This window comes from Hemitrygon akajei, chromosome 5 (assembly GCF_048418815.1).
Source record: "Hemitrygon akajei chromosome 5, sHemAka1.3, whole genome shotgun sequence".
Taxonomy (NCBI): domain Eukaryota; kingdom Metazoa; phylum Chordata; class Chondrichthyes; order Myliobatiformes; family Dasyatidae; genus Hemitrygon; species Hemitrygon akajei.
The window spans coordinates 84,811,952-84,837,181 of NC_133128.1; the positions used below are offsets into that span (position 1 = coordinate 84,811,952).

At 41.2% G+C, this 25,230-nt stretch overlaps 1 protein-coding gene across 7 annotated transcripts in view; it reads right to left on the reverse strand.

The window, feature by feature from the left end:
• Positions 1 to 25,230, reverse strand: part of fndc3a (fibronectin type III domain containing 3A) — a 244,020-nt gene that overhangs the window by 97,474 nt on the left and 121,316 nt on the right. For 6 of the 7 annotated variants that reach the window (XM_073045939.1, XM_073045938.1, XM_073045940.1 and 3 more), the window contains 2 exons: positions 14,551 to 14,627; positions 13,330 to 13,546 (listed from right to left, as the gene is read on the reverse strand). In XM_073045939.1, the coding sequence (XP_072902040.1) occupies positions 13,330 to 13,546; positions 14,551 to 14,627 (294 nt within the window). Of the gene's footprint in view, positions 1 to 13,329; positions 13,547 to 14,550; positions 14,628 to 18,474; positions 18,521 to 25,230 lie in introns of those variants that run through there. The other variant, XM_073045943.1, reaches the window with a different exon arrangement.

Here is a 25,230-nt window from a genome sequence, read left to right on the forward strand (position 1 = left end):
CAGGATCAGCCTTGATGGAATGGCAGAGCAGACTCAATGGGTTGAATGAGTTAATTCTTCTCCTATGTCTTATGGTCTTATTCCGAGGCTTGGCCTCTAGTCTTAGACTTTCCCACCCCAGGAAGTATCCTCTCTATCAAAGCCTTTCACCATTCAATAAGTTTCAATTAGGTCATTCTTCATTCTTCTGAATTCTAGTCAATACTGGCCCAGAGCCAAATGCTCTTCATGTGACAAACTGTTCGATCCTGGAATGATTTTCATGAACCTCCTTCAGTTTCAGCGTATCCTTCCTACAATAAGGAGACCAAAACTGCTCACAATACTCCAAGTGAAGCCTCACCAGTGCCTTTTACAGTCTCAACCTTACATCATTGTTTTTATATTTTGGTCCTCTTGAAATGAATGCCAACATTGTTTTTGCCTTCCACACCACAGATTCAACCTGCAAATTAACCTTAACGGAATCCCGCACAAGGTCTCCCAAGATCCTTTACGCCTCACATTTTTCTATTTGCTCTCTATTGTGAAAATAGTTAACCCTTTAATTTCTTCAACCAAAGTCCACAACATATGCTTCCCAATTTCATTTGTCTATCCCAGTTGTTATTTCTTCAAAGAATTCCAACAGATTTGTCAGGTAAGATTTTCTCTCGAAGAAACAATGCTGACTACAGTCTGTTTTATCATGTGCCTCCCAAGTATCCTGAAACCACATCCTTAGCAATTGACTACAACATCTTCCCAACCACTGAGGTCAGACTAACAGAAAATTTTTGGTCATTCTTCTGTCTCGCTCCCTTCTTGAAAAATGAAATGACATTTTGCAATTTTCCAGTCTTTTGGACCATTTCAGAATCTTGTGATCCAGACCACTTATCTACCTTCAGACTTATCACTTTCCCAAATACCTTCTCCCTAGTAATGGTAACTTTACACCTAACACCTGGAACTTCTACCATACTGCTAGTGTCTTCCACAGTGAAGACTGATGCAAAATACTTATTCAGTTCACCCCTCATTTCCTTGTCCCCCCATTACTACCTCTCCAGCATTGTTGTCCAGCAGTCCGATATCCACACTCGCCTCTCTTTTACACTTTATGTATCTGAAGAAATTTTTGGTATCCTCTTTAATATTATTGGCTAGCCCATCTTTGTATTCCACCTTTACCTTCTTAATGAATTTTTTAGTTGCCTTTTGTTGGCATTTCAAAGCTTCCCAATCCCTTAACTTCACTTCCCACTAATTTTTGCTCTATTATCTGCCCCCTCTTTGGCTTTTATGTTGGCTTTGACTTCTTTTGTTAGCCACAATTGCGTCAACTTGCCTTTAGAATACAGTCGGCCCTCCTTATCCGCAGGGGATTGGTTCTGGGACCCCCCGTGGATACCAAATAAAACATGGATGCTCAAGTCCCTGATTTAGCCTGACCAGTGTGGTGGTCTTTAGGACCCAGCAGAAACCCGGACCTTATTTAACCTGTCTCAGTGCGGTGGACTTTAGGAACAGGTGCAACTCTGAATCCGCAGTGTTTCTGTTCACGAAAATAATCACGATCACGATTGAAAATAAGGTGGAAGTAATAAAGCGATCGGAAAGAGGTGAAACATCATCAGTCATTGGAAAAACATTGGGCTACAGTCGGTCAACAATCGGAACAATTTTAATGGAGCATATGAAGGCCCTGCCCCGATGAAAGCTACAATTATTACTGGTTTAATTATTGAAATACATATGTTTCTTAAGTGTTTTATATGCCTAGAAAGGTAAAATGTATACTATATACTAAGACAAACGTTTGACTAACTGACACTAAATAATACTGGATGTACTTGTTCCGACTTCAAATCCGACTTAAAGACAGACTCAGGAACAGAACTCGTTCATAACCTGGGGACTGCCTGTACTCTTATATCATCTCTAGGTTACTTATAGTACCTAATATAATGTAAATGTATGTAAATAGTTGTTATACTGTATTGTTTAGGGAATAATGACAAGAAAAAATAGTCAGTGCATGCTCAAATAACAAGTGCTGGAGAGGGTTTTCCCGATCCGTGGTTGGTTGAATCTGCGCATGCAGAATCCGCAGATAAGGAGGGCCGACTGTAGTTCTTCCTCTTTGGGATGTATATATCCTGTGCCTTCCAGATTTATCCCAGAAATTCCAGTCATTGCTGCTCTGCCAGTGTTCTTTTCCAATCTACTCCTCTCTCATTCCTCTGTAATTCCTTTCACTCTACTGCAATGCTGACACATCTGATTTTAGCTTCTCCTTCTCAAAATTCAGAGTGAATTTGATTGTATTATGATCATGTGCCCCTAAGGTTTCTTTTGCCTTACACTCTCTAATCAAATCTGGTTCACTGCACAACACCCTATCCAGAAAAGCTGATCCCTAGTGGGCTCAACCACGAGCTGCTCGAAAAAGCCATCTCGGAGGCATTCTAGAAATTCTTAGAAACTAGAAACTCTTAGAATCCAGCAGCAAACTGATTTTCCCAATCTACTTGCATATTGAAATCCCCCATGCCTATTATAACTTTGTCCTTTTGGTATGTATTTTATGTCCCCCGTTGTAATTTGTAGACCACATCCTTACCTCTGTTTTGGGATCTATATACAACTCCCATCATGGTATTTTTACCCTTGCAGTTCCTTAGCTCTATCCACAACTACTCAACACCTTCTAACTCAATGTCACTTCTTTATAATGATCTATTTTTTAACCAGCAGATCAATTCCACCCCTTCTGCCTTCCTCCCTGTCCTTTTGATACAATGCATATCCTTGGACTTCCAGTTCCCGGCTATAATCTTCTTTCAGCCAGGACTAAATACCAATCTGTTACTGTGCTACAAGTTTATCTACCTTATTCTGTATACTCTGCGCATTCAGATACAACACCTTCAGTCCTACATCCGCCCTTTTTGATGCTGTCTGCCTTTTGATGTTGCAATTCATACTGTTGACTGCAATTTTCCCTATCATCAGCCTCTTCTTGCTAGGAGTGTCACTACACATTGCCTGTTTGTAAACCAACTAACTCATCTTCAGCACCATCACTCCGATTACCATCTTCCTGTCAAGTTAGTTAAAATCCACCTGAACAACTCTAGTCAACCTTCCTGCAAGGATACTGGACACCCTAGGGTTCAAGTGTAATCTGTCCCTTTTATGCAGGTAGTACTTCCCCAGAAGAGATCCCAGTGATGCAAAGATGTGAACCCCTGCCCCCCGCACCAGTTCCTCAGCCACACATTCACCTGCCAAATCATCCTATTTTTACCCTCACTGACAAGTGGCACAGACAGCAATCCAGAGATTACTACCATGGAGGTCCTGATTCTCAACTTTCTACCTAGCTCCCTAAAATCTCTTTTCAGGACCTCCTCACCTTGTCTACCTATCATTCATGCCAGTATGTACCAAGATGTCCTGATGCCCATTTCAAGGTGCCAATATCAGGGATGTCTTGAGAATGCCATAGACCCAATCCAAGACATCCCTGATATTGGCACCTTAAAGGCAACATAGCATATGGGTGTCTCTATTGTGCCAACGGAACCTCATCTCTGTTCCTCTGACTATGAAATCTCCTATCAACAGGGCACCCCTCTTTATCTCTCTGCTCTTCTGACACAGCACCAGACTCAGTGACAGACACCTGGTTGCTGTGGCTCCCCTCTGGTGGGTCATCCCCCTCAATAGTATGCAAAGTTGTACAAAGGTTATCTTAAGAGGAACGTTTGATAGCTCTGGGTCTGTGCTCACTGTCATTTAAAATATTCAGGGAGATCTCATTGAAACGTTTTGAATGTTGAAAGGCCTAGAAAAAGTAGATGTGGAAAAGATGTTTCCTATGTAGGGGAGTCTAGGACAAGAGGCATAGCCTCAGGATAGAGGGGAGTCAATTTAATACAGAAATATGGAGAAATTTCTCTAGCTGAGGGTGGTGAATTTGTAGAATTTATTACCACGGGCAGCTGTGGAGGCTAGGTTGTTGGAAGTATATAAGGCACAGCTTGATAGGTTCTTGATTATACATGGCATTAAAGGTTATGGGGAGAAGGCTGGGGAGTGGGGCCAAGGAGGGAAAAGAATCAGCCATGATTGAATGGTGGAGCAGACTCGGTGGGCCAAATGGCTTAATTCTTCTCCTATGTCTTATGGTCTTATAATTATTATTGAGGGGAACAGCCACAGGTGTACTTTTCTTTTCCTGATAGTCACCAAGTTACCAGCCTCCTGCAATCTAGGGGTGACTACCTTCCTGAAGTTCCTGTCTAACACCTTCGCATTTTCCTGCATGAGTCAAAAGTTATTGAGCAATAACTCGAATTCCTTAATACACTTTTTCAGGAGCTGCAACTTGTTGCACCTGGTGCAGATGTTTTTATCTGGGTGACTGAAGGTCTCCCAGACTTCCCACATCTGACACAGAGTACAAAACACTGCCCCCGAGCAATTCTCACTAAACTACTATGCCCTAACAGATGAGGAATGAACAAATAAGAACAGAGAGAGAGTAACTTACAAGATATTTTACCTCACTCAAGTCTGATGAGCCAAAGCCACTCTAAAGAATGGCTGGTTCACTTGCAATTGAGTTATTTCTATTGGTCCTTTCTAATTAATCCCTCTTGGGGATTGGTTGTTCCTCAACTCAGATAAATTGCCGCAAAACTCTGACTTTAAAATCTAGATCGCCTTCCTGATTAGAAGGTCGTTCTCTTTACACAGCCCTGCCATTGATTGCCCAACTCATGAGTACCTGTTTGTTGAATGTTTAGTTTTGTAGTTGTGTAAATTGGGGAGACATAATGAAGTACCTTTAAATTTGAGACATCAGTGATTATTCATTGCCGTAATTTTTATAACTTACAGAGGTTTAGATGAATATTTGTTTGACGGATGTTTGCTGAGTGTTTTTTTTAAAAATTTTTTATTAGTTTTTCAAAACATTTTACAAAATTAAAAACCCCAAATCCCAATGAGGAGCATTAATACAGTGCAAGATTAAGCATACAATAACAATATGCTACAAAGGAAAAGAATTTAACAAAAAAGCACCTAAATTAAAGACAAGTGAGCTTAGTGTCCTCCCCAAGCCCCACAACACAAGAAAAAAAACAACAACTCCAGACCAACCACCACACAGTATAAAGAGTATAAGTCCAGAAAGTCAAACTCCCAGACTGTGAATATACTTAGCAACAGAGGATAATAATGCCTACTACCAGAAAAAAAAAGGGAGCTGAAAGCAAGGAACCGAAAAGAAGAAAAAAAAAGGAAAAAAAAACCCTAGTCAGGAGGAAGGTTATGAAAGTACTCGATAAAAGGTCTCCAGACCTTATGGAACTTTAGATCTGAATTAAGAACTGAGTAATGAATTTTTTCGAGGTCCAAGCAGGCCATAATGTCGTTAAGCCATTGCGCATGAGTAGGCGGGGCAACATCTCTCCATCTAAGGAGGATCAAGCATCTCGCCAGGAGAGAGGCAAAGGATAGTATTCGGCATTTGGTCGGACCCAGACATAAATCTGTCTCGCCCCAAAAACCGAACAGAGCAATTAAGGGGTTAGGTTCTAGGTGCTGATTCAGAATACCCGATAATGTAGTGAAGACATCTTTCCAGAATTTCTCCAAGCTAGGACAGAACCAGTACATATGGATGAGAGAGGCCACGCCCCTCTTGCATTTATCACAGAGCGGACTAATGCCAGGGTAGAATCGAGATAGTTTAGATTTAGACATATGGGCTCTATGAACAATCTTAAACTGTAAGAGGCAATGGCGAGCACAAAGGAAGGCTGAGTTAACCGATTTGAGAACTGAGTCCCAGCTCTCCTCGGATAAGGAGATATTTAAATCCTGCTCCCAGGCCATTTTAATTTTATCCACAGGGGCCCGTCGTAAGGCTGCTAGTTTATCTCGGATAATTGAAATTAAACCTTTACCTAGTGGATTAATGGTAAGAAATAGGTCCATAGCATTTTTCGCAGGCATTTCAGGAAAGTTAGGAATTAAAGGAGCAGTAAAGTGTCGGATTTGGAGATATCTGAAAAAGTGAGCGTTAGGCAGGTTGAACTTAACGGAGAGCTGCTGAAATGAAGCGAAGCGATTATCAATGAAGAGATCTTCAAAATGTCTAATGCCCTTCCTGTACCAAACATGGAATGCTGAATCGTACGTAGTCGGTAAAAAAAGGTGATTATGTGCGACAGGGCTAGAAACGGAAAACCCCTGGAAACCATAGCATTTCCTGAACTGAGCCCATATACGCAAAGTGTGTCTAACCAGAGGGTTAGCTATTGATCTGGGCAGACTGCTAGGGAGTGCAGAGCCAAGAAGTGCAGATATAGATAATTCTTTAGTGGAGCTCAACTCCATTGCCACCCAGTTAGGGCACTCGGGTTGACCGTGGAAGAAAAACCAGAAAGCAGCACAACGTATATTAGCTGCCCAGTAATATAAGCGAAAGTTAGGTAAAGCCATGCCACCCTCTTTTTTAGAGTTTTGGAGGTGGATCTTATTAATGCTAGAGCGCTTATTCTGCCACAGATATGACAAAATAATAGAGTCTAAGGAATCAAAAAAAGATTTAGGAATAAAAATTGGGATAGATTGGAATAAGTATAAAAATTTGGGGAGAACATACATTTTAACAATTTGCTGAGTGTTTTATCGTTTGTCTGTAATAAATGGTTAATGTGCTTACTTGCAATCAGTGTTTGTAGTCCCACTTATCGAATTCGCAATTCTATTTCCCTGTAACATTTGTACAAGTAAGGAAGAGACCCCCCCCCCCCCCACCTCCATGTGAGGAATGCAGAGTCCTGGCATAGACCAATAACCATGTGGGAGTCAGAATTCTTGTCAAGATACTGGTGGGCCACAGCATGCCTGTGGATTATTCAGACAAGTTGGTCCCCGCAGCATGAAGATGAGACACTACTTTGTGTCTGTGCTGAATGAGGTAGGGTTCTCAGTTAGGAAGGGGAGCCAGAGGAAACCTTCATGGCTGCTGGCAGCCATTATAAAGCAACAGTGTGATATGATTTCACAGAAACACCAGGAAATCAAAACTGAAATATAACATACACTATCCCATTTGGGGCACAGCAGCTGTGGTAATGTGGGGATGTCATATCTTAAACTTATTTAATGTTATTTATTTGTGCATGATGAATAACTACTGCTTCCTTGTTTTGAAGTCTTAAAATAATACATTTCCTCAATTGACTTTATTCCTTACATCCTTCACATACATGAGAGTAAAAATCTTTGTTACATCTCCATCTAAATGTGCAATGTGCAATTTATAGTAATTTGTAATAAATAGTATGTACAACAGGATAGTCAATATGGCATAGAAATAGAATTGTATCAGCATGAATTAATTTGTCTGATGTTAAGTTAATATTTTGGAGCAAGAGATTTTCTGGTTCAAAGTGTGAATGGTTTGCATGTTAAAGACATTGCGGCCACATATATATGTGTATGACTGAGTGGGTACTAATCAATATGGGAAGTTTGAGATATTTTGCTACTCAGTGAAGTGAATTTGCAGGAGCTCCTATCTTTAATTGGCTGTGTGAATGTGTTAACATGTCGGGGGCCCCCAACCAGTCATCTATGCTTTTATATTCTTTGGAAAATGTGTTAAGAAGTTTTTCACTCCAATTAATTGTTTGTAGTAAGTTTTGCAGTTACATGTGAAGTTTCTAAAGGAAGGAAAATACAAACATGGATTTTTGCTTGTTTGTTTATCTGTTTACCATGAAATTAGTTTTTAGAGAGAGACCCTGATTCCACACCGGTCATTCTTATGTCCCATACATTTCCTGGCCTGTGTTTCCTCTTTAACCTGTGTTGCACTTTCCTGGGACACCTGCAATTACTCTTCCATAGCCAGCATCTGCTGGGGACTGCTTAAAAACAAGGCCGCTCCCATTCTGCAGCCAACACTACCACATCACCCTTTCTCCCTTTACTTTAGTTTTAATTTAATAAATATCTTCTGTTTGTAATTCCTTTAGTGGCCTGACTTTTTTGTGTTACTTCCTGAGAGCCGAGGTTGTAACATAATGGGGGCTCAACCACGTGAACTGGCTAGGGAAAGCTTGAAGGCAGCTCAGGAAAAGAAGAAAACTTGGTATGAAAGGAAGGCTAAACACAGAGTGTTTTCTCCATGGGACCAAGTGTTTTTCCTTTTGCCACTGCCTGTCTCTGCCTTGCAGGCTCAGTACAGTGGGCCGTATGTAATCGATCACAGAGTGGGATCAGTATAAAGACTCCAGATCATAAGTGTAACGCGCATCTGTGCCAAGTTAACCTTTTGAAACCTTACAATGACTGGAAACACACTGTCCACATAGGTTAAGCCTATGGATGTGCTGAAGTCTCCATATGCAGATGATGATGAAAATGTTGGTGCCATTTCTAAAGAGATTCCTCAGGGTAGGTTGCCAAATTCCAAAATCCTTGCTGATTTGGACACTCACCTGTCTTATCTAAACCCTCCTGAGTGCTCTGACATAATTCAGGTAATCAATCAAAATTTGGCCCTTTTCTCTGATATTCCGTCATGTACTTCAGCATGATATTGATGTGGGTAATGATGTTCCAATCAAAACAACATCTGTACGGGCTAAAACTTGTTAAGCGCCAGCTTCTGTGTAAGAAAATAAACTACATGTTGGAATGTGGTATAGTGGATCCCAGCTCAAGTCTCTGGAGTTCCTTGTCTTTTGTTTGCTAAATCAGACGATTCAGTATGTTTTTGAACAGACTTTCGCAAGGTAAACTCTATACCTAAGCCTGACTCCTATCCTCTTCCTTGTCTAGATAATTGTATTGACCATGTTGGCTCTGCATCACTTGTTATTAAGCTGGATCTCTTAAAGGGCTATTGGCAAGTGCCAATAACCCATCAAGCCCATGAGATTTCTGCTTTTGTTACTCCTGATGCTTTTTGCCAGTACAAGGTCATGGCTTCTGGAATGAGGAATACCCTAGCAACTTCTCAAAGTCTGGTTAATAAGGCGCTAGAGGGAGTTGCAGGTTGTGATGCTTACCCTGATGATTCGGTAATTTACAGCTCTACCTGGTCTCAACATAAACACAAGAACACAAGAATAGGACCAGGAGTAGGCCATCCGGCCCATTGAGCCTGCCCTGCCATTCAATAAGATCATGGCTGATCTGTCTGTAAACTCAGCTCCATCTACCTGCCTTTTCCCCATAATCCTTAATTCCCTTACTATGTAAAAACCTATCTAACTGTTTCTTAAATATATTTAGTGAAGAAGCCTCAACTGCTTCCCTGGGCAGAGAATTCCACAGATTCACCACTCTCTGGGAAAAATAGTTTCTCCTTATCTCCGTCCTAAATCTCCCCTGAATCTTGAGGCAATGTTTTCTAGTTCTAATCTTACCTACCAATGGAAATAACTTTTCTACTTCTATCTCATCTATCCCTTTCAAAATTTTGTATGTTTCTATAAAATCCCTTCTCGTTCTTCTGAACTCCAGAGAGGATAGTCCCAGCTACAGGAGGTTTTCAAGCAGTTAGTGGCTGCAAATTTGACCCAAGTAAGAATTTGGGCAAGCTACAGTTACCTAACTGGGTAAAGTTGTAGGCCATGGTCAAGTCTGCCCTATTGGGGCTAAAGTAGAGGCCATTGTGAATTTTGCTGTACCAGCACTCCAGACAGAGCTGAAATGGTTCCTCAGAAGGGCAGGTTACCATAGAAGTCTTAGCAAAACTTTTTCCACCATTGCTGCACCGTTAACTAACCTTACTTAGTCCCAAGGTTCCTTATGTTTAGACGGAGACATGTCAGCATGCCTTTGAGAATTTGAAGGCCTTGCTGAGTAGTGCTTCTGTCCTAGCAGATCCTGATTCAGTAAACCCTTTAAGTTAGCTGTTGATGCTAGTGATGTTGGTGTTGGGACTGCGCTCCTCTAAGATGATTCACTGGGTGTGGAGCATCCTATGTGTTATTTCTCTAAGAAATTGGAGGTCCATCAGAAGCACTACTCCACAAGAGAATTTCTTCCAATTCTCCACTCACTGTGTATACAGACCATAACCCTCCGGTCTTTTACTGCAGCATGAGGAACTCTAACCAGTGTTTAATGCAGAGTTTATTCCTGCAGTGGTATGACCTGAAACTTTGCCATATCTTTAGAAGGGACAATGTGCTAGCAGATGCCCTTTTAAGGTAGTGTGTACCTGGCGTCTGCTTACACCCTATATCCCTTATTGAACATACTGTATGCATTATTAGGGTAGCTTTAGGTTGCCCCAGAGTAACCTTTATTAAGGGCAAGGGTGTTTGTCCTGTACATTCCCTGGCCTGTGTTTCCTCTTTAACCTGCGTTGCAGTTCCCTGGGACATCTGCAATTACCCTTCCATTGCCGGCACCTGCTGGGACAGCTTAAAAACAAGGCCACTCCCATTCTGCAGCCAGCACTACCACATCACCCTTTCTCCCTTTACCTTAGCTTTAATTTAATAAATATCTTCTGTTTGTAATTCCTTTTGTGTTACTTCCTGAGAGCCAAGGTTGTAACATCATGTGGAATCCAGGTTATGTTGATGGAAATCTGTGCATCTTTATTTTGGATATGAGATACCCACATTTCAGAGGGAAACTGTTCCTTGGTGGACAGTTCAATTACAAATTTGGAATTCATAGTTTGGTAGATTGGAAGATTTGGGGAGCAATCCTAAAAGTTGTTGTTTTGGCTAACAAGACTGCTTTATGTCTAAATAACTAGTGACTAACCAGGAGAGAGAGAGAGAGAGTGAGTTTGTGTCTTCCTACATTATAGAATGGCAATGACATTCTGACGCTGACGACAGCAGTGTTGATGCTGACCTGGGGTAGGAGGTCCTATTACAAGTTCCTGTGGATGGTATACAAATATGCAAATGGGACCAACATATCGGATTGTTGGATTTGTACGAGCACTCCTAACAAGGGACATCATTAATAATGATCCTCTTTGATGACAAGAAAAAAGACCGTTGGGAGAACTTGCCCAGCTTCTTGGGTTTTGGCCTTCTGTTTTAGAAAAACTGGAAGGGAGTAGTTTATTCCAACCAACCTCACCCCACAGTATGGTAACAGCCTTAAAGAACTTCAGCTTTAGTGACCCCTGGTAGAGCAAGTGCTTTAAGGGCTGGTATTTCCCTATGTATGATTTTTTTTTTAATCCAAAGGTCATGACTCTGAAAGTGATTCCCCAGCCAATAAGGAAGGGAATGGAATGTTGGTGTAGGTGGTATGATAGACACAGGTCCAACCAGTGAGCGGGACACAGCAAGTGTGAGCAGGAACAGTATCCTAGGACAACTGTGTATATGTCAAATGATGGTGTGAAGGTGGGCATTCCTTAGACACTGAGTGCAGCTTACTGGATATCTGGCTTCTGGGCCTACCCATGGCTCCCCATAGGGCAGTATGGCTGCTGCTATTCAGGGTATGCGGTGCTGTATATATACCAACCTCTTCTGTTCATGTTGGTTGGCATAGTAAGAAGGCTACCACAGAAGCAGAAAGGTTTTGGATGATAGCCTTTACCCAGTATGGTATGACCAGACTGTCCCAGAAACAGCGACATATGACTCTGTGATGAAGACGGTAGGTAACGAGACAGCCATAGCTTTCAAGCACATGATGGATGCACTGACCCAAGTATTGGCTGAAATGATAGCTATTCGAACAGTTGCCTTGCAGAATCAGATGGCCTTATATTAAGAGCTCAGAGTGAAATGTGGCACTTATCAGTCGCAAATGTTGCATCTACATTCCTGACGAGTCAGGGAACATCAATCACTTGGCTGATCACATCTGATAGTCAGTGGATAAGATTAAGAAAGTGGGGGACCAGCTCTATAGCTATTACACCATGGGCAGGAAAGCTGGTAGAATTCTGGGGTGCTAGGAGGACGGTGGACTACTGTGGTACACTGGGTAGTAACTATTGGCCTTATAGTACTAGGAATTGTACTTTTGTATTTTATATGTAGCTTATTGGGGCGTTTGCAGTTGTTACACTAGCCTGAGGGCCAAAACTGTCATGGTGTTGTGTCTTTCAAGAGGTAGCTGGTAATGTAAAGGGTTAATTTTCTTGCCAGTTGTTGATTGGCATGTTGAAGGATGCAACAGCTCTTTACCATCGGTTGGCTTTCATGCCACAGCACTGACTTCTGGTACTGCCTCAGGGGTATAAGAATAGCATGTATGAAAGGTTCTCTCTCTTTCAATAAAGGCTCACTTCAGACTGAGTGCACGACCAGTGAGAAAGTGTGCTGCAGTTTGGAGGCCCTATGCTCACACTTAGCTAATTACCTGTTTGTTGAATGTTTAGTTTTATAGTTGTGTAAATTCAGGGAGATTTAATGAAGTACCTATTGGGTTTCAGGCATTACTAAATGTTTAATGTCATATGTTTTGTAACTTAGGGTGGCTTAGATGAGTATGTTTGACTTAGATGTTTGGTCAAGTATTTTACTGTTTGTCTGTAAATAAATGGTTAACATGCTTAATCATAATCAGTGTCATTTGTCCCATTTACTGAATCCATAGATCTGTTTTCCCCTAACAAGTAACCTATCCAGTGAAGTTCTGAATCACAACAAAACCGCTTGAACTCTATCACCAGATATTGAACAGGGTATTTTGATATAATGAGTAAGAGCTAAACCCCCATTCAACTCTGAACAAAGAACATCTTTCCCTAGAGAAAAGTGTATGTCTTTTGAAAGAGATCAAATCATAAATTCAATATACGCTCCAAATAAATATTTTAAGGCAAGTTATTTTTCCTACTAGTTGCAAAAAGGCAAGCATCAGATGCCAGACAAGTTTGCTCTTATAGAATTCAAGCAATTTAGGAATTCCATTGGGTAATCTAAGATCCAACCAACTTCAGAGATTCTCTCTCTTCCCCTCTCCCACTGGAAATCCTGAAGACACATATAAGACTCAAGGACAGCTTTTGTCCTGCTGTTACCAGACTCTTAAACAATAAGATGTATTCTTGAGATCACAATCTATCTCATTATGAAGTTGAATTTTACTGTTTACCTGCACTCTACTTTCTCTGTAGTTTTTACATTTCATTCTGCTTTGTTTTACATTGTTCTTCCTCAATGTATTGAGTAATAATTTGATCTGTATGAACTTTATGCAAGATAAGCTTTTCACTTGGTACATGTGACAATAATAAACCAATATGAATATAAACAGATTTTCCACCCAGGAAGTTTTGAAAATATACAATGATTAATAAAATATAACTGTGTTTACCTTGATCTGTATATGAATGTGGAGGATGATGCTGTGGAACGTACTGTGTTGAAACATCGCCTGGTCCTGTAGAGTACATTTGATGATGTGGTAGGACAGGTGGATGAAGAAACGTAGGCATATATGGATGAGGATGTATTGGTGGATGACTACCAGGGTGAAACTCTGGCTGTTGAGGTAACACCAGCACCCTTCGAACACCGCTTTCTTCAATAACCTGCAACATCAAGTAGAATAGCCCTGCTTAAAATCTGAAGCTGACAGAGCAAGTTTTGTTTTATTCTAACTCAACTTTCCTCATTTCATAAAGTAACCAGAATGAGAGGAACCACTATGAAATATAGGACTAATTTCTTACCCACAAGATCATTATAAGCAAAGACAGTAATACATTTTACTTTATATCATTATAGTGTTGGCGCATGGCCAAGTGGTTAAGGTGTTCATCTAGTTATCTGAAGGTCGCTAGTTTGAGCCTTGGCTGAGGCTGTGTGTGTCCTTGAGCAAGGCACTTAAACTACACGTTGCTCTGCGACGACACTGGTGCCAAGCTGTATGGGTCCTAATGCCCTTCCCTTGGACAACATTGGTGGCATGGAGAGGGGAGACTTGCAGCTTGGGCAACTGCTGGTCTTCCATTTTAAAAAAAAAACCTTGCCCAGGCTTGTGCCCTGGAAACTTTCCAAGGTGCAAATCCATGGTCTATCGAGACTAACGGAGGTCTACACGTATCATTATAGTTATTAATTATTAGAAATAAGGCTAGATAATTCAGATAATAATTATGTACTGATGTCCAGTGTGCTAAATCAGATATTCCTATCTTATGCATTACAAAATTATTGAAGCATTTCCTATGCATGACATACGACTGTCATCCAATTAGCAAGATTTTCCAAAACACTGATAAAGACCCTTGACAATTTGCGAGATACAGTAAAACAAGCCTTGCTTTTCCAAAGAACAATAGAATCAACACAATTTCATTGAATGAATGTAAGTTTTCCCAAAATGTACAACCTTGTCCAAACTTGATTTATTCATTACAATTATGCACAGCTTTATAGGGTAAACATATGACTTGCTATTCCTGAGACAAAGCAATACACTTTGCTAGTTAAAAGTCTTAAGCTGTAATATAATCAAAATTAACTTGGTTTATATTATTGTACATATTTTCCCACATAATTGTACTTTATATTAGAAGTCACAACTGTTCACCTGGGATACATATCCTGGAGGCACATAAATAGGAGGCACTGAACCATTTGGGGACACCATTGGAACCTGAGCAGGACCTGCAGAGGGAGAAATGAAATTTAGAACTTACTTCAAATATCTCCAGAAAACATGCTTGTAAATACTAACCATATATTGAAAGCAGCTTTGAAATTCAAAAAAGTATATCATATACATATATAATCTGGTGTACATTTGGTAATTTGTGAAGTCACTTGTGCTGCAAAATATCATTGCTGGTTTCCAAAATCTGTTATTTTCCCACCATTCCATGCTGCCTCCATCACAGTACTGAAACAGCCTTACACAAAAAAAATCAGGGCAGCTAAGCAGCTGAATTTTGTGTAGAAAATGGAATTGACAACTGTGGGGTTTTATTCCTCCATTAAAGACGAGTTCCAAAGTTTTCAGTTCAGCTTGCAGTGATACGTCCTAAATCCTTAGAGCTATTCTGTCATGAGGGAGCTAGGGCTTTACTCTTTGGAGAGAAGGAGGATGAGAGGAGACATGATAGAGGTATACAAGATATTAAGAGGAATAGATAGCGTGGACAGCCAGCGCCTCTTCACCAGGGCACCACTGCTCAATACAAGCGGACATGGCTTTAAGGTAAGGGGTGGGAAGTTCAAGGGGGATATTAGAAGGTTTTTTTACTGAGAGAGTGGTTGGTTCGTGGAATGCACTGCCTGAGTCAGTGGTGGAGGCAAATACACTAGTGAAATTTAAGAGACTACTAGACAGGTATATGGAGGAACTTAAGGAGGAGGGTTATATGGGAAGCAGGGTTTAAGGGTTGGCACAACATTGTGGGCCAAAGGGCCTGTACTGTGCTGCACTATTCTATGTTCTATGTATACAGAATACAAGCTGGAAATGAACAACGCAACCCACTTGACTGGCACCTCATCCAAGATCCTGGGCATTCAATTCCTAAACTACTAATGCACTGTGCAAGTTTTACAAAACCCCCCTTCACCAGTAACTCCAAAATGAGTTGAAAAGCACATCGCCGCAAAGCATTTCAAAGCAATGATTTGAAAATGTTGCTGATTATTACTGGGTCAAATTTCTACAACTTTTTACCTGGCACCATGTTGAAAGAATTTTCCAAAACAAATATAATGCTGTTTATGGCACTAGTTCATCAATATCACCAACTCTAATGCCTTTACAATGCCCTGAGCTTATCAATAACCGCTGCATTTAATGTGAGAAAGAAAAGGGATTCAAAGTCAAAGTGTACTTTTAAATAGTTGTTCACAGTTCCACTAGCCAAATTATTCAAAGCAAAATCTGATAAAGAGAAAATTAGATAAATATCCATTAATCTGTTCGGTGGGATTGAAAATAGAAAATAGAATTTGATTAAGAAACTCTTCTTAGTGCTATGAGATCCTATGTCCACCTAAAATGTCTGTTGAAGTTTGGTTTAATAGCACATCTAAAATGCAGCAACCAGCAACCTTTCCAGTAAGTTGAAGTATGAGGTCAGTTGTATTCAATCAAAGAGTAAGATTTCAGTTTAAGAAGAGTGTGGAAACATTATACTATTTTCCATTTTCTTTTCTACAGTGAAATGTACCAAAACAAGTTGCAACCTTAATACAAATAATCCAGAACTATTGCTATTTGGTCATGGTGGTTAGCAGATTTTCTTGACTACTGGATACTATTCTGATGAATACTCCCACATATTTTTATTTGACATTTTTTAAACATGTTACACAGTAACACGATAGATTTCTCAGTGAATCTGGTGAAAGTAGAGGGAGTGGAAAATACACCCTATCCTCATTATACACGTCTTCAGACAACGTGGATTCACAGTTATGTGAGGAACCTATTTCTACCAACTTCTTATGTAAGTCCAAAACTCACAGTTATGCAAGGAGCACTGCCTCACAGTCTCACTGTTGGGACGAGAAGCACAGCTTTTCCGCCAATTACAAGTCACATGTGCACGCCTCACAGTCTCACTCCCGCCAGTCTCGCATTGGTTTTGGCAGCGTGTGGATGTGCAATCTTGCGCTCTTAAACTTCTGTTGTTTTTACCTACGGTGCAGTGATTTTGTGCTTGAAATATTTAACTATGCCTCCTAAGCATCCGATATTAAGTCCTGGGCCATCAGCCAAACGGCAGAGAACCGCTTTGACACTTGAAAAAAAGTTGAAAATTATAAACAGGGTGGCGTCAGGTGAAGGTAACACAGTTCTGGGACGCTACTTCGGCCTGGGTGAGTCCAGGATCAGAAACAAAGAAAAATGCTGAGAAAATAAAAAGTGCAGTGATTGATTCACCACAAGTGTCTTCAAAGATTGTTACCAAAGTGCTTAACCCAATTATGACAAAAATGGAGAAAATGTTGAGTTTGTACATTGAGCATGAAACAAAAGAAAGAAACAACACTTAGTTCCGATCATCTTTGTGTGAAAGCTTTGGAAATTTATGGTTGCCTTTGATCAGAGGCTAGTGAGTAAGTGTCAAGTGATATTGTTAGCTTTAATGTAAATAGGGGGTGGTTTTCTAAGTTTGTTAATCGTCACAGGCTTCACAACTTAGCTGTGTGTGGTGAGCAAGCTAATGCTGACCATGAAGCTGCTGAACACTATTTTGTGCAGTTGCGGGCTATGATAGCTGAGTCAGGCATCACACCAAAGCAGGTGTTTAATGCAGATGAGACCAGGCTTTTTTGGAAGCGTATGCCGAAACACGCTTACATAAGTAAGGATGAAAAAACTGCGTCAGGTTTCAAAGCAGCAAAGGATAGATTGACTTTGCTTATGTGTTCCAATGCCAAAGAAGAATGTAAGATGAAGCCTCTCTTAGTTTATCATTCACTAAACCCCCATACTCTTAAGGGTTTGAGTACTGTACACCCTAGTATGTTAACTTTCTATGATTTATTACGGTGAATATTACCTTAAATTGATTAAATATAATAGGAATGTTGCCTTGTGGGACTGCTTTTGTGTCGTATTGGTATGAAAATGTGAATAAATTACAGATAAAACATATTTAGGAAGCCCTCCAGAATGCATCCCAATTTTCTCCATTTAAGTAATTTTTCACATTATGTGGTGACTGTGAGGAACGTATCCCCCGTATAAAATGAGGATAGGGTGTATACAAACACTCTAGACTGCATTACGTTCTAACCCATAGTATTTCAAACTCCAGTCCTGGCTGTCACAAAGATGGCCTGTAGTCTGGACCCCAGCCCTAGTCACACATGTCACATACACTCTAAGTCTCTGGCTCACATTCTGGACTAACAGGTAAATGAGATACTGGATTACTAGAATTGTACTACATTAATTTGAACTATATTACAAAGAAGCATTAAGAAACTGCTCTTGATTTAATCATATGAACAGTGAATTCTTAATCAAATAAATCAGCTGTGTCTTTTGTTCCCCAAAAGACATAAAATTGCTTGTCCCTTTAAAAGTTAACTGCTACACCAATGAACCTTTGTGACAAATGCCTAGAACCAACGGTAGCTTACTATGTTGCACAATATTAATACGGGATTACAACCCAGAACATCAACCTTTGACTCCACAGATAATGCTTGACCCACAAAATTCTCCCAGAACTTAATTTTTGCTCCAGATTCCAGCACCTGCAGTCTCTTATGTCTCTACATTGCAAAAGTGTTTTACTTTTCTGTCAGACAAGCCAATATTTTCAAATCAGATACGTTCCGATACATCAGCTCATGTAATAAAAAGAACCTCTGGGGTTGTACGTGATATTTCATCTAGAAAAACTGGTAAACTAGCTACTCCAGTACAACTTGGTAAACCACAATAAGTTGGTTTCTGTGCTGTACATGTTGTTATTATTTTTGTTTAAATTCTCTATCCTATAAAGAATCATAATAGGTATTTTTATAAAGGTCTTACCATCCATTTTTGTAATTCCACTGTAAAAAAAAACCCAGGAAGCACAGCACCAATGAGTAATGATTACATACATAAGCAGTTCCCCATTTTAATGACTTGGCAGCATTTTATTGGACTGTCTGCTTGTTCATCTGCTGCCTTCTGTCACGCCTCCACAGATCACCTGATTACAGCTGCACTTCCTTTTAATAATAAACTTCAGGTATATTGCTGATATGATTGTTTTTAAGACAATAAAACCAAATAAACAAGATAGTCAATATACTAATGATAAAATATAAATTCCAGCTTATAATAAAGAAGAAATGTTTGTAACTGGACAAAGGTATCTGACATGTGAATTTGATACCTGAATATTTCCAGTGAATACTAATCACCTGCCAGTGCTAGAAAGATTAATGCTGAGTATATGAAACTTGGGAATTTTTGGTTAAATCACTAAAAATTACAGCCTGATGTTCAATGCAGCTGTATGGATTTAGTTTTGGATGATATATATAAGATTAGAGAGAATTAGGGTGTAATGCATTTGAATCTTAATATGGAATGTATGATCTTGTTAGTTACAAAAAAGCAACTTTAAATTTGATTAAACTGAAATAGTCAGGCAGAATTTGAGCCAGTTGGTATGCAAGTAGATGCACTGTGTAATGTGACTTAAGAAGGTTTGGAAGATGATAGGGCAAAATTGCAGTCAGTGGGATAGGCTGAAGTGTGTCTTTAAACAACATAGAAGGTACAACACTTTGGAAAAGTGAGGATAAAGTAAAAGGGAAATTGCAGGAGAGGTTATGAAAGTCTTCAGAATAAAGAAAAAAACAAATAATTTAGAAAAAGATAAGAATTTGACTTCTGATAACATGGGGGCAAAATTGAAAAGGATAATGAATATAGGCCTGAAAGTGTTATATTTGAATGTATGCAATGTATGGAATAAGACAGATGATACTGTAGCACAATTAGAGATTTGCAGGTATGACATGTGGGCATCATTGAGTTATCGCTGAAAGGAGATAATAGTTTAACATCCAAGGATACACATTGAATCAAAAGAACAGACAGGTAGGTAGAAGGGGTGGAGTGGCTCTGTCGGTAAAAAATGAAATAGGATCACAAGGTGTAGAATCTGTGTGAAGAGTTAAGAAACTGGAAGGCTAAAACAACCCTGATGGGAGTAATAAATGGGCCTCCGAAAAGTAGCCAGGATTTGGAGTACAAATTACAATGAGAGGTACAAAAGGCATTTAAAAACAACAATTCTATGATAGTATACTGGGAAATTCAGGTTGGTGCTGAATCCTAAGAAACGGAATTTGTAAAATGCATACAACATGGGTTTTTAGAGAAACTTGCCGTTGAGCCTACTAGGGAAAAACTTCCCTGTCTCATTGGAACATACCTATACAGAGCTCTACACAAATATCCCCTGAATATTTGCCACATTACTTCCGTACTTTTCCCGGGAACATCTGTTTCCAATTTAAGCCTCCAATTTCCTGCCTGATAGCCTCATAATTCCCCTTACTCCAATTAAACACTTTTCTAACTTCTCTGTTCCTATCTCTCTCCAATGCAAAGGAGTAAAGGAGATAGAATTATGATCACTATCTTCAAAATGCTCTCCCACTATACCAAACCAAGTACAACTTCTCTTCTTAAGACACATCTGAAGCCTTCAGTCTGAGCGCGTCCCTTCTCTATCACTTGCCTATCCTCCTTCTCGCACTGTCTACAAGCTTTCTCTATTTGTGAACTGTTATGAATGTACCACAGCTCTGAGGGTGTGGGTGAGGGTGCGGGGGTAGCCCCCTCCTTTGTGAGAATCGCAAGATCACTATTGAGTCAATTCAGGAGATGCAGGAAATGAGAGAAAGACATGCAGAATCCACAAAAGGGTTAGAATGTGTCCTGGCCTCCGAAAGGCGGACCCATTGATACCGGCTATTGTCTCTTGGAGACGGACTTGTGTATTGCATCCTGGACGACGCAATCAAAGCCCCAGGCAATGAACCAAGGAGGAGGTTGGTGGAGGGATTGCATCATCCCCAACCTGATTGACACCTGAGACCCTGTGAGTCAGGATAAAAAGAGGGTCTGTGGGAACAGCCCCTCAGACGCACCAGAAGAAACGCTAGCGATCCTGTAATAGCGAAAGCTGGTGGAAGGCCACGGGCGTCCGCTTACATTTGCCCGGAATCGGTGACCTTTGCCACGGAAAAACGGTTTTTAGCTAACAACGGGGAACTCAACTCTCAACGACTCTCGAAGGATTGACATCATAAACAGAATGGGCAAGTTTTAACCCATCTGTCTCTCTCCAACAATTGCCACGCAGGGTCCCCAACGGCTGCAGCCTGTATGAACTGAACGAACTATATACTTCCATCGGACAATTCATTATCCCCTAGACAATGATACAGCTTATTTCTTATTGATTATTATTATACCCACGCTTTTAGATTTAGTATTGACGATGTATATTATCTGTGTGTTTGCATTGATATTATTTTTGTGTATTTCTATCAATAAATACTGTTAAAAATAGTACCATCAGACTTCAACAGACCTCTCTATTTTTGCTGGTAAGTGACCCGGTTACAGGGTACTTAACAAATTGGGGTTCTCGTCCCAGGATTTGACACCAAATTGGGGGAGCCAGTGAATCGGGCTTGTAAGTCCAAACTTGGATCTGGTTACGCGGGTAGCCAGACGGGAAACCAGCAAAGATGGACGTGGGGGAATTTATAGAAAACCCGACTCTGGAGGCGTTGGAGGCGGCCACCAAATCAGACTTGATAAATTTGGCGACAGGGTTAAACCTCGCAGAGGTGAGGTTGTCAATGAAAAAGCGGGAGGTGCGAAGGGCAATAACTCAGTATTATATTGGGAAGAATGTGTTTACAGCTGAGGTATTGGAAAATATCCCTGAAAAGGTACCAGCTAGTGGGACGGCTCAGTTAGAGTTGGAGAAATTAAGGTTGGAACATGCAATTAAGTTAAAGCAGCTGGAAGCAGCTGAGAAGGAGAAAAAGAAAGAAAGGGCCGAGAGAGAAAGGGAGCATGCGCTCCAGCTAAAGGAGTCAGAGGTGAAACGGGAGCAGGAAAGAGCTGAGAAGGAGAGAGAAAGGGAGCATGCGCTCCGGCTAAAGGAGTTAGAGGTGAAACAGGAGCAGGAAAGAGCTGAGAAACAAAGAGAGCACGAAATTCAGTTAAAACAGCTGGAAGCAGCTGAGAAGGAGAAAGACAGAGCCGAGAAGGAGAGGGAGGCAGAGAAACAGAGGAAACATAACTTGGAGATGCAGAAGTTAAGGCAAGAGCAACGAGTTCAGGGGTCAGACCGAGAGGAGCGGTTTAATGTTAGTCGGGAGTTGAGGTTAGTACCTCCATTCGAGGAGACAGATGTTGATAGTTATTTCTTGCTTTTTGAAAAGGTGGCCGTGAATCAGAAGTGGCCCAGAGAACAGTGGGTGACATTGTTACAAAGTGTGTTAAAAGGGAAGGCACAACGGGCATATACGGCATTGTCCATGGAGGGGGAAGAGGAGGAGAGTTATGACAAAGTAAAGGCGGCCATTCTCCGGAGTTATGAGCTAGTACCTGAAGCGTATAGACAAAAGTTCAGAAATTTAAAGAAAGGGTGGAATCAGACGTATACCGAGTTTGCCTATGAGAAGGGTGTGCTCTTGGACCGTTGGTGCACCGCAGAAACAGTAGACGAAGATTATTGGCGTCTCAGGGAGTTAATTCTGATTGAGGAATTTAAAGGTTGTGTTTTGGAGGATATCCGGATGTATTTGAATGAGAAGCCGAATAAATCCATCTCAGAATTTGCTAGGTTCGCAGATGAATATGCCCTAACCCACAAGACAAAGTTTTCCTCGAATAAAAGTTCCCAGAGAGACCGTGGGAACGATCGAGAAAGCCCGCCGGCTGAGGTAGAGGTCCCGCCGGGAGCTAGTGGTAAGATTGAGGGGTTAAGGCAAGACGGCCAGAGATTTCCGGGCTTGACCTGTTTTAATTGTGGAAAGGGGGAGCATATTGCATCTAGGTGCTTTGCTCCGAGGAAAGAGACAGGAAAAGGGAAAGCAGCAGTCTCTATCGGATGTGCCGTGGTAATCAGTAAATCGACAAGAGAGCCCCGGGTAGACAGAGTACGAGAAGGGTCTGAGACTTGTATGTCAAACGAAACCATGTCTGTGAGGGAGGAAGGCACCCCAGTTCCAGTACAGATCTGGAGAGACACGGGGGCGGAACTATCATTGATCAGCAGTAAGGTACTAGATTTTGGTCGCAAGACGGGAATGGTAGCTGTGAAAGGCATAGGAAAAGGGATGGAAATGGTGCCCTTGCATAAGATCATTATGAATTGTGAGCTAGTCTCTGGACCAGTTGAAATGGGGGTGCGATCAGAATTCCCGAGAACTGACACGGACGTCCTTCTGGGTAACGATTTAGCCGGTGGTAAGGTTTGGTCGGCATTGACGCTGACAAAACAGCCTGTGAGTGTTGAGGCTCCGCCCCTAGAGTCCAAGATCTATCCCGCATGCGCGGTCACTCGCAGCATATCGAGAAAGGCAGCTGAGAACGAGAGCAGTTTAAATCTGGCCAGTATCGATTTGGCCAAGATGTTTTTACCGACTCTGTACCACGAGGGTTTGGAGGGTGGTAAAACAGAGGGTAGTAAAGTGAAAGAGAGTAAGGGAGAGGAGATGAGAAACAGGTAAAACTGTTAAAAGGTCCAGAGGTGGACATGGATGATCTGTCTGGTTTGGCAGAACTGTTTGAAGAAGTTGAAAATTCTAAAGGTGTTCCCAATAATGAAATGAGGGCAGTCCTAGATGAAAAGGATGCCCTTACCTTGAAGAAGTCTGCTGGGTTGGCAGATGAGGTTGTTGCAGCCCGCGGGGTTGAGTTTACTCCGGAAGGGAGTTGCCCAGAGAGTAGCTGGGAGGATCAGGGGAATTTAGAATTTGAACTGGGTATGGGTATTGAAAGCCTGGAAGAGTCAAATGTCCCGTTTGAGTGTGTCCGAGATGTGGATGCACGTGGTACTGAACCTAGTAATGGAGCTCAGAAAAAGTCTAAGGTATTTGATTCAGTTGAAAAGGAATGCAGTCCTTGTGGGTCAGATAGACTTGGTTCAGTGAAGAAAGGATTAACCTTGGTAACATTGGGAAGTGAGAGTTCCCAGGTGTTTGTGCTCGAAGGTGTGTTAAAAGTTAATGCGGAGATCAAACGTGGGGAGATGAATATTATCATTGAAGAAAATGGGAAATATGTCGCTCCCAAATCGAATGAAAAAAATTTAAAACCCGCGGATCACTTACAGGTTGAGTTGGAAGATGACGGGGCCCCCCATGCTATTGTTATTCCAGAGTGTGGTATGAAAAGGCAGAATTTGAAATGCTGCTTGAACAAAGAGTTCGAACTGAAAACTAATAGCCTGAAGGGTCCTGAAGAGAAAGCTAGCAACTTGCGTAAAATTAAAGAATTGCGTGGAAATTCAGAAGATGGTTTAAGTTTGGGACACAGTGTTGATAAAATAACTCCTATGAAAGAAGCGGGCAAAAGCCTATTCTGCCAGGTTACCCGAGCTTCCCACGTGGGAACTAACCGGAAAAGAGACGAGGGTTAATGGGGACACCATTTTTAAATAGCAGAAACTGGTTTTAAGGGATTTCGACAAAGCCTGTGAATAATAAAAGACAAACCCCATGGAAGCCTGCCTGTTAAGTTTGAAAACAACATAACGATTGGTATTTGCATGAACTTTTGTAGTATACACGTAAGCTTAAGATCACAACTCTTTAGTTTCGTTTGCTGAAAAAAAATAGGTGGTTACTAAATTGGAGTCTGATGCTGCAAGAGTTCGATATTAAGATACAGCATATTAAAGGAAGTGATAATGTGCTCGCGGACTGTTTATCTAGATGCTGAATTGAATGTATAACTGTATTACTCTGTAGTGAAAAGAAAAGCTTTTGTATTGTGTTAGATTCTAAAATCCTGTAAGACTCTGTACTACTTCGTTTTCACCGCTGGTGAAAACGCTTTGAAGAAAGGGGGTGTTATGAATGTACCACAGCTCTGAGGGGCCGGAGGGTGCGGGGGTAGCCCCCTCCTTTGTGAGAATCGCAAGATCACTATTGAGTCAATTCAGGAGACGCAGGAAATGAGAGAAAGACATGCAGAATCCACAAAAGGGTTAGAATGTGTCCTGGCCTCCGAAAGGCGGACCCATTGATACCGGCTATTGTCTCTTGGAGACGGACTTGTGTATTGCATCCTGGACGACGCAATCAAAGCCCCAGGCAATGAACCAAGGAGGAGGTTGGTGGAGGGATTGCATCATCTCCAACCTGATTGACACCTGAGACCCTGTGAGTCAGGATAAAAAGAGGGTCTGTGGGAACAGCCCCTCAGACGCACCAGAAGAAACGCTAGCGATCCCGTAATAGCGAAAGCCGGTGGAAGGCCACGGGCATCCGCTTACATTTGCCCGGAATCGGTGTGCCACAGAAAAACGGTTTTTAGCTAACAACGGGGAACTCAACTCTCAACGACTCTCGAAGGATTGACATCATAAACAGAATGGGCAAGTTTTAACCTGTCTCTCGCTCTCTCTCCAACAATTGCCACGCAGGGTCCCCAACGGCTGCTGCCTGTATGAACTGAACGAACTATATATTTCCATCGGACAATTCATTATCCCCTAGACAACGATACAGCTTATTTCTTATTGATTATTATTATACC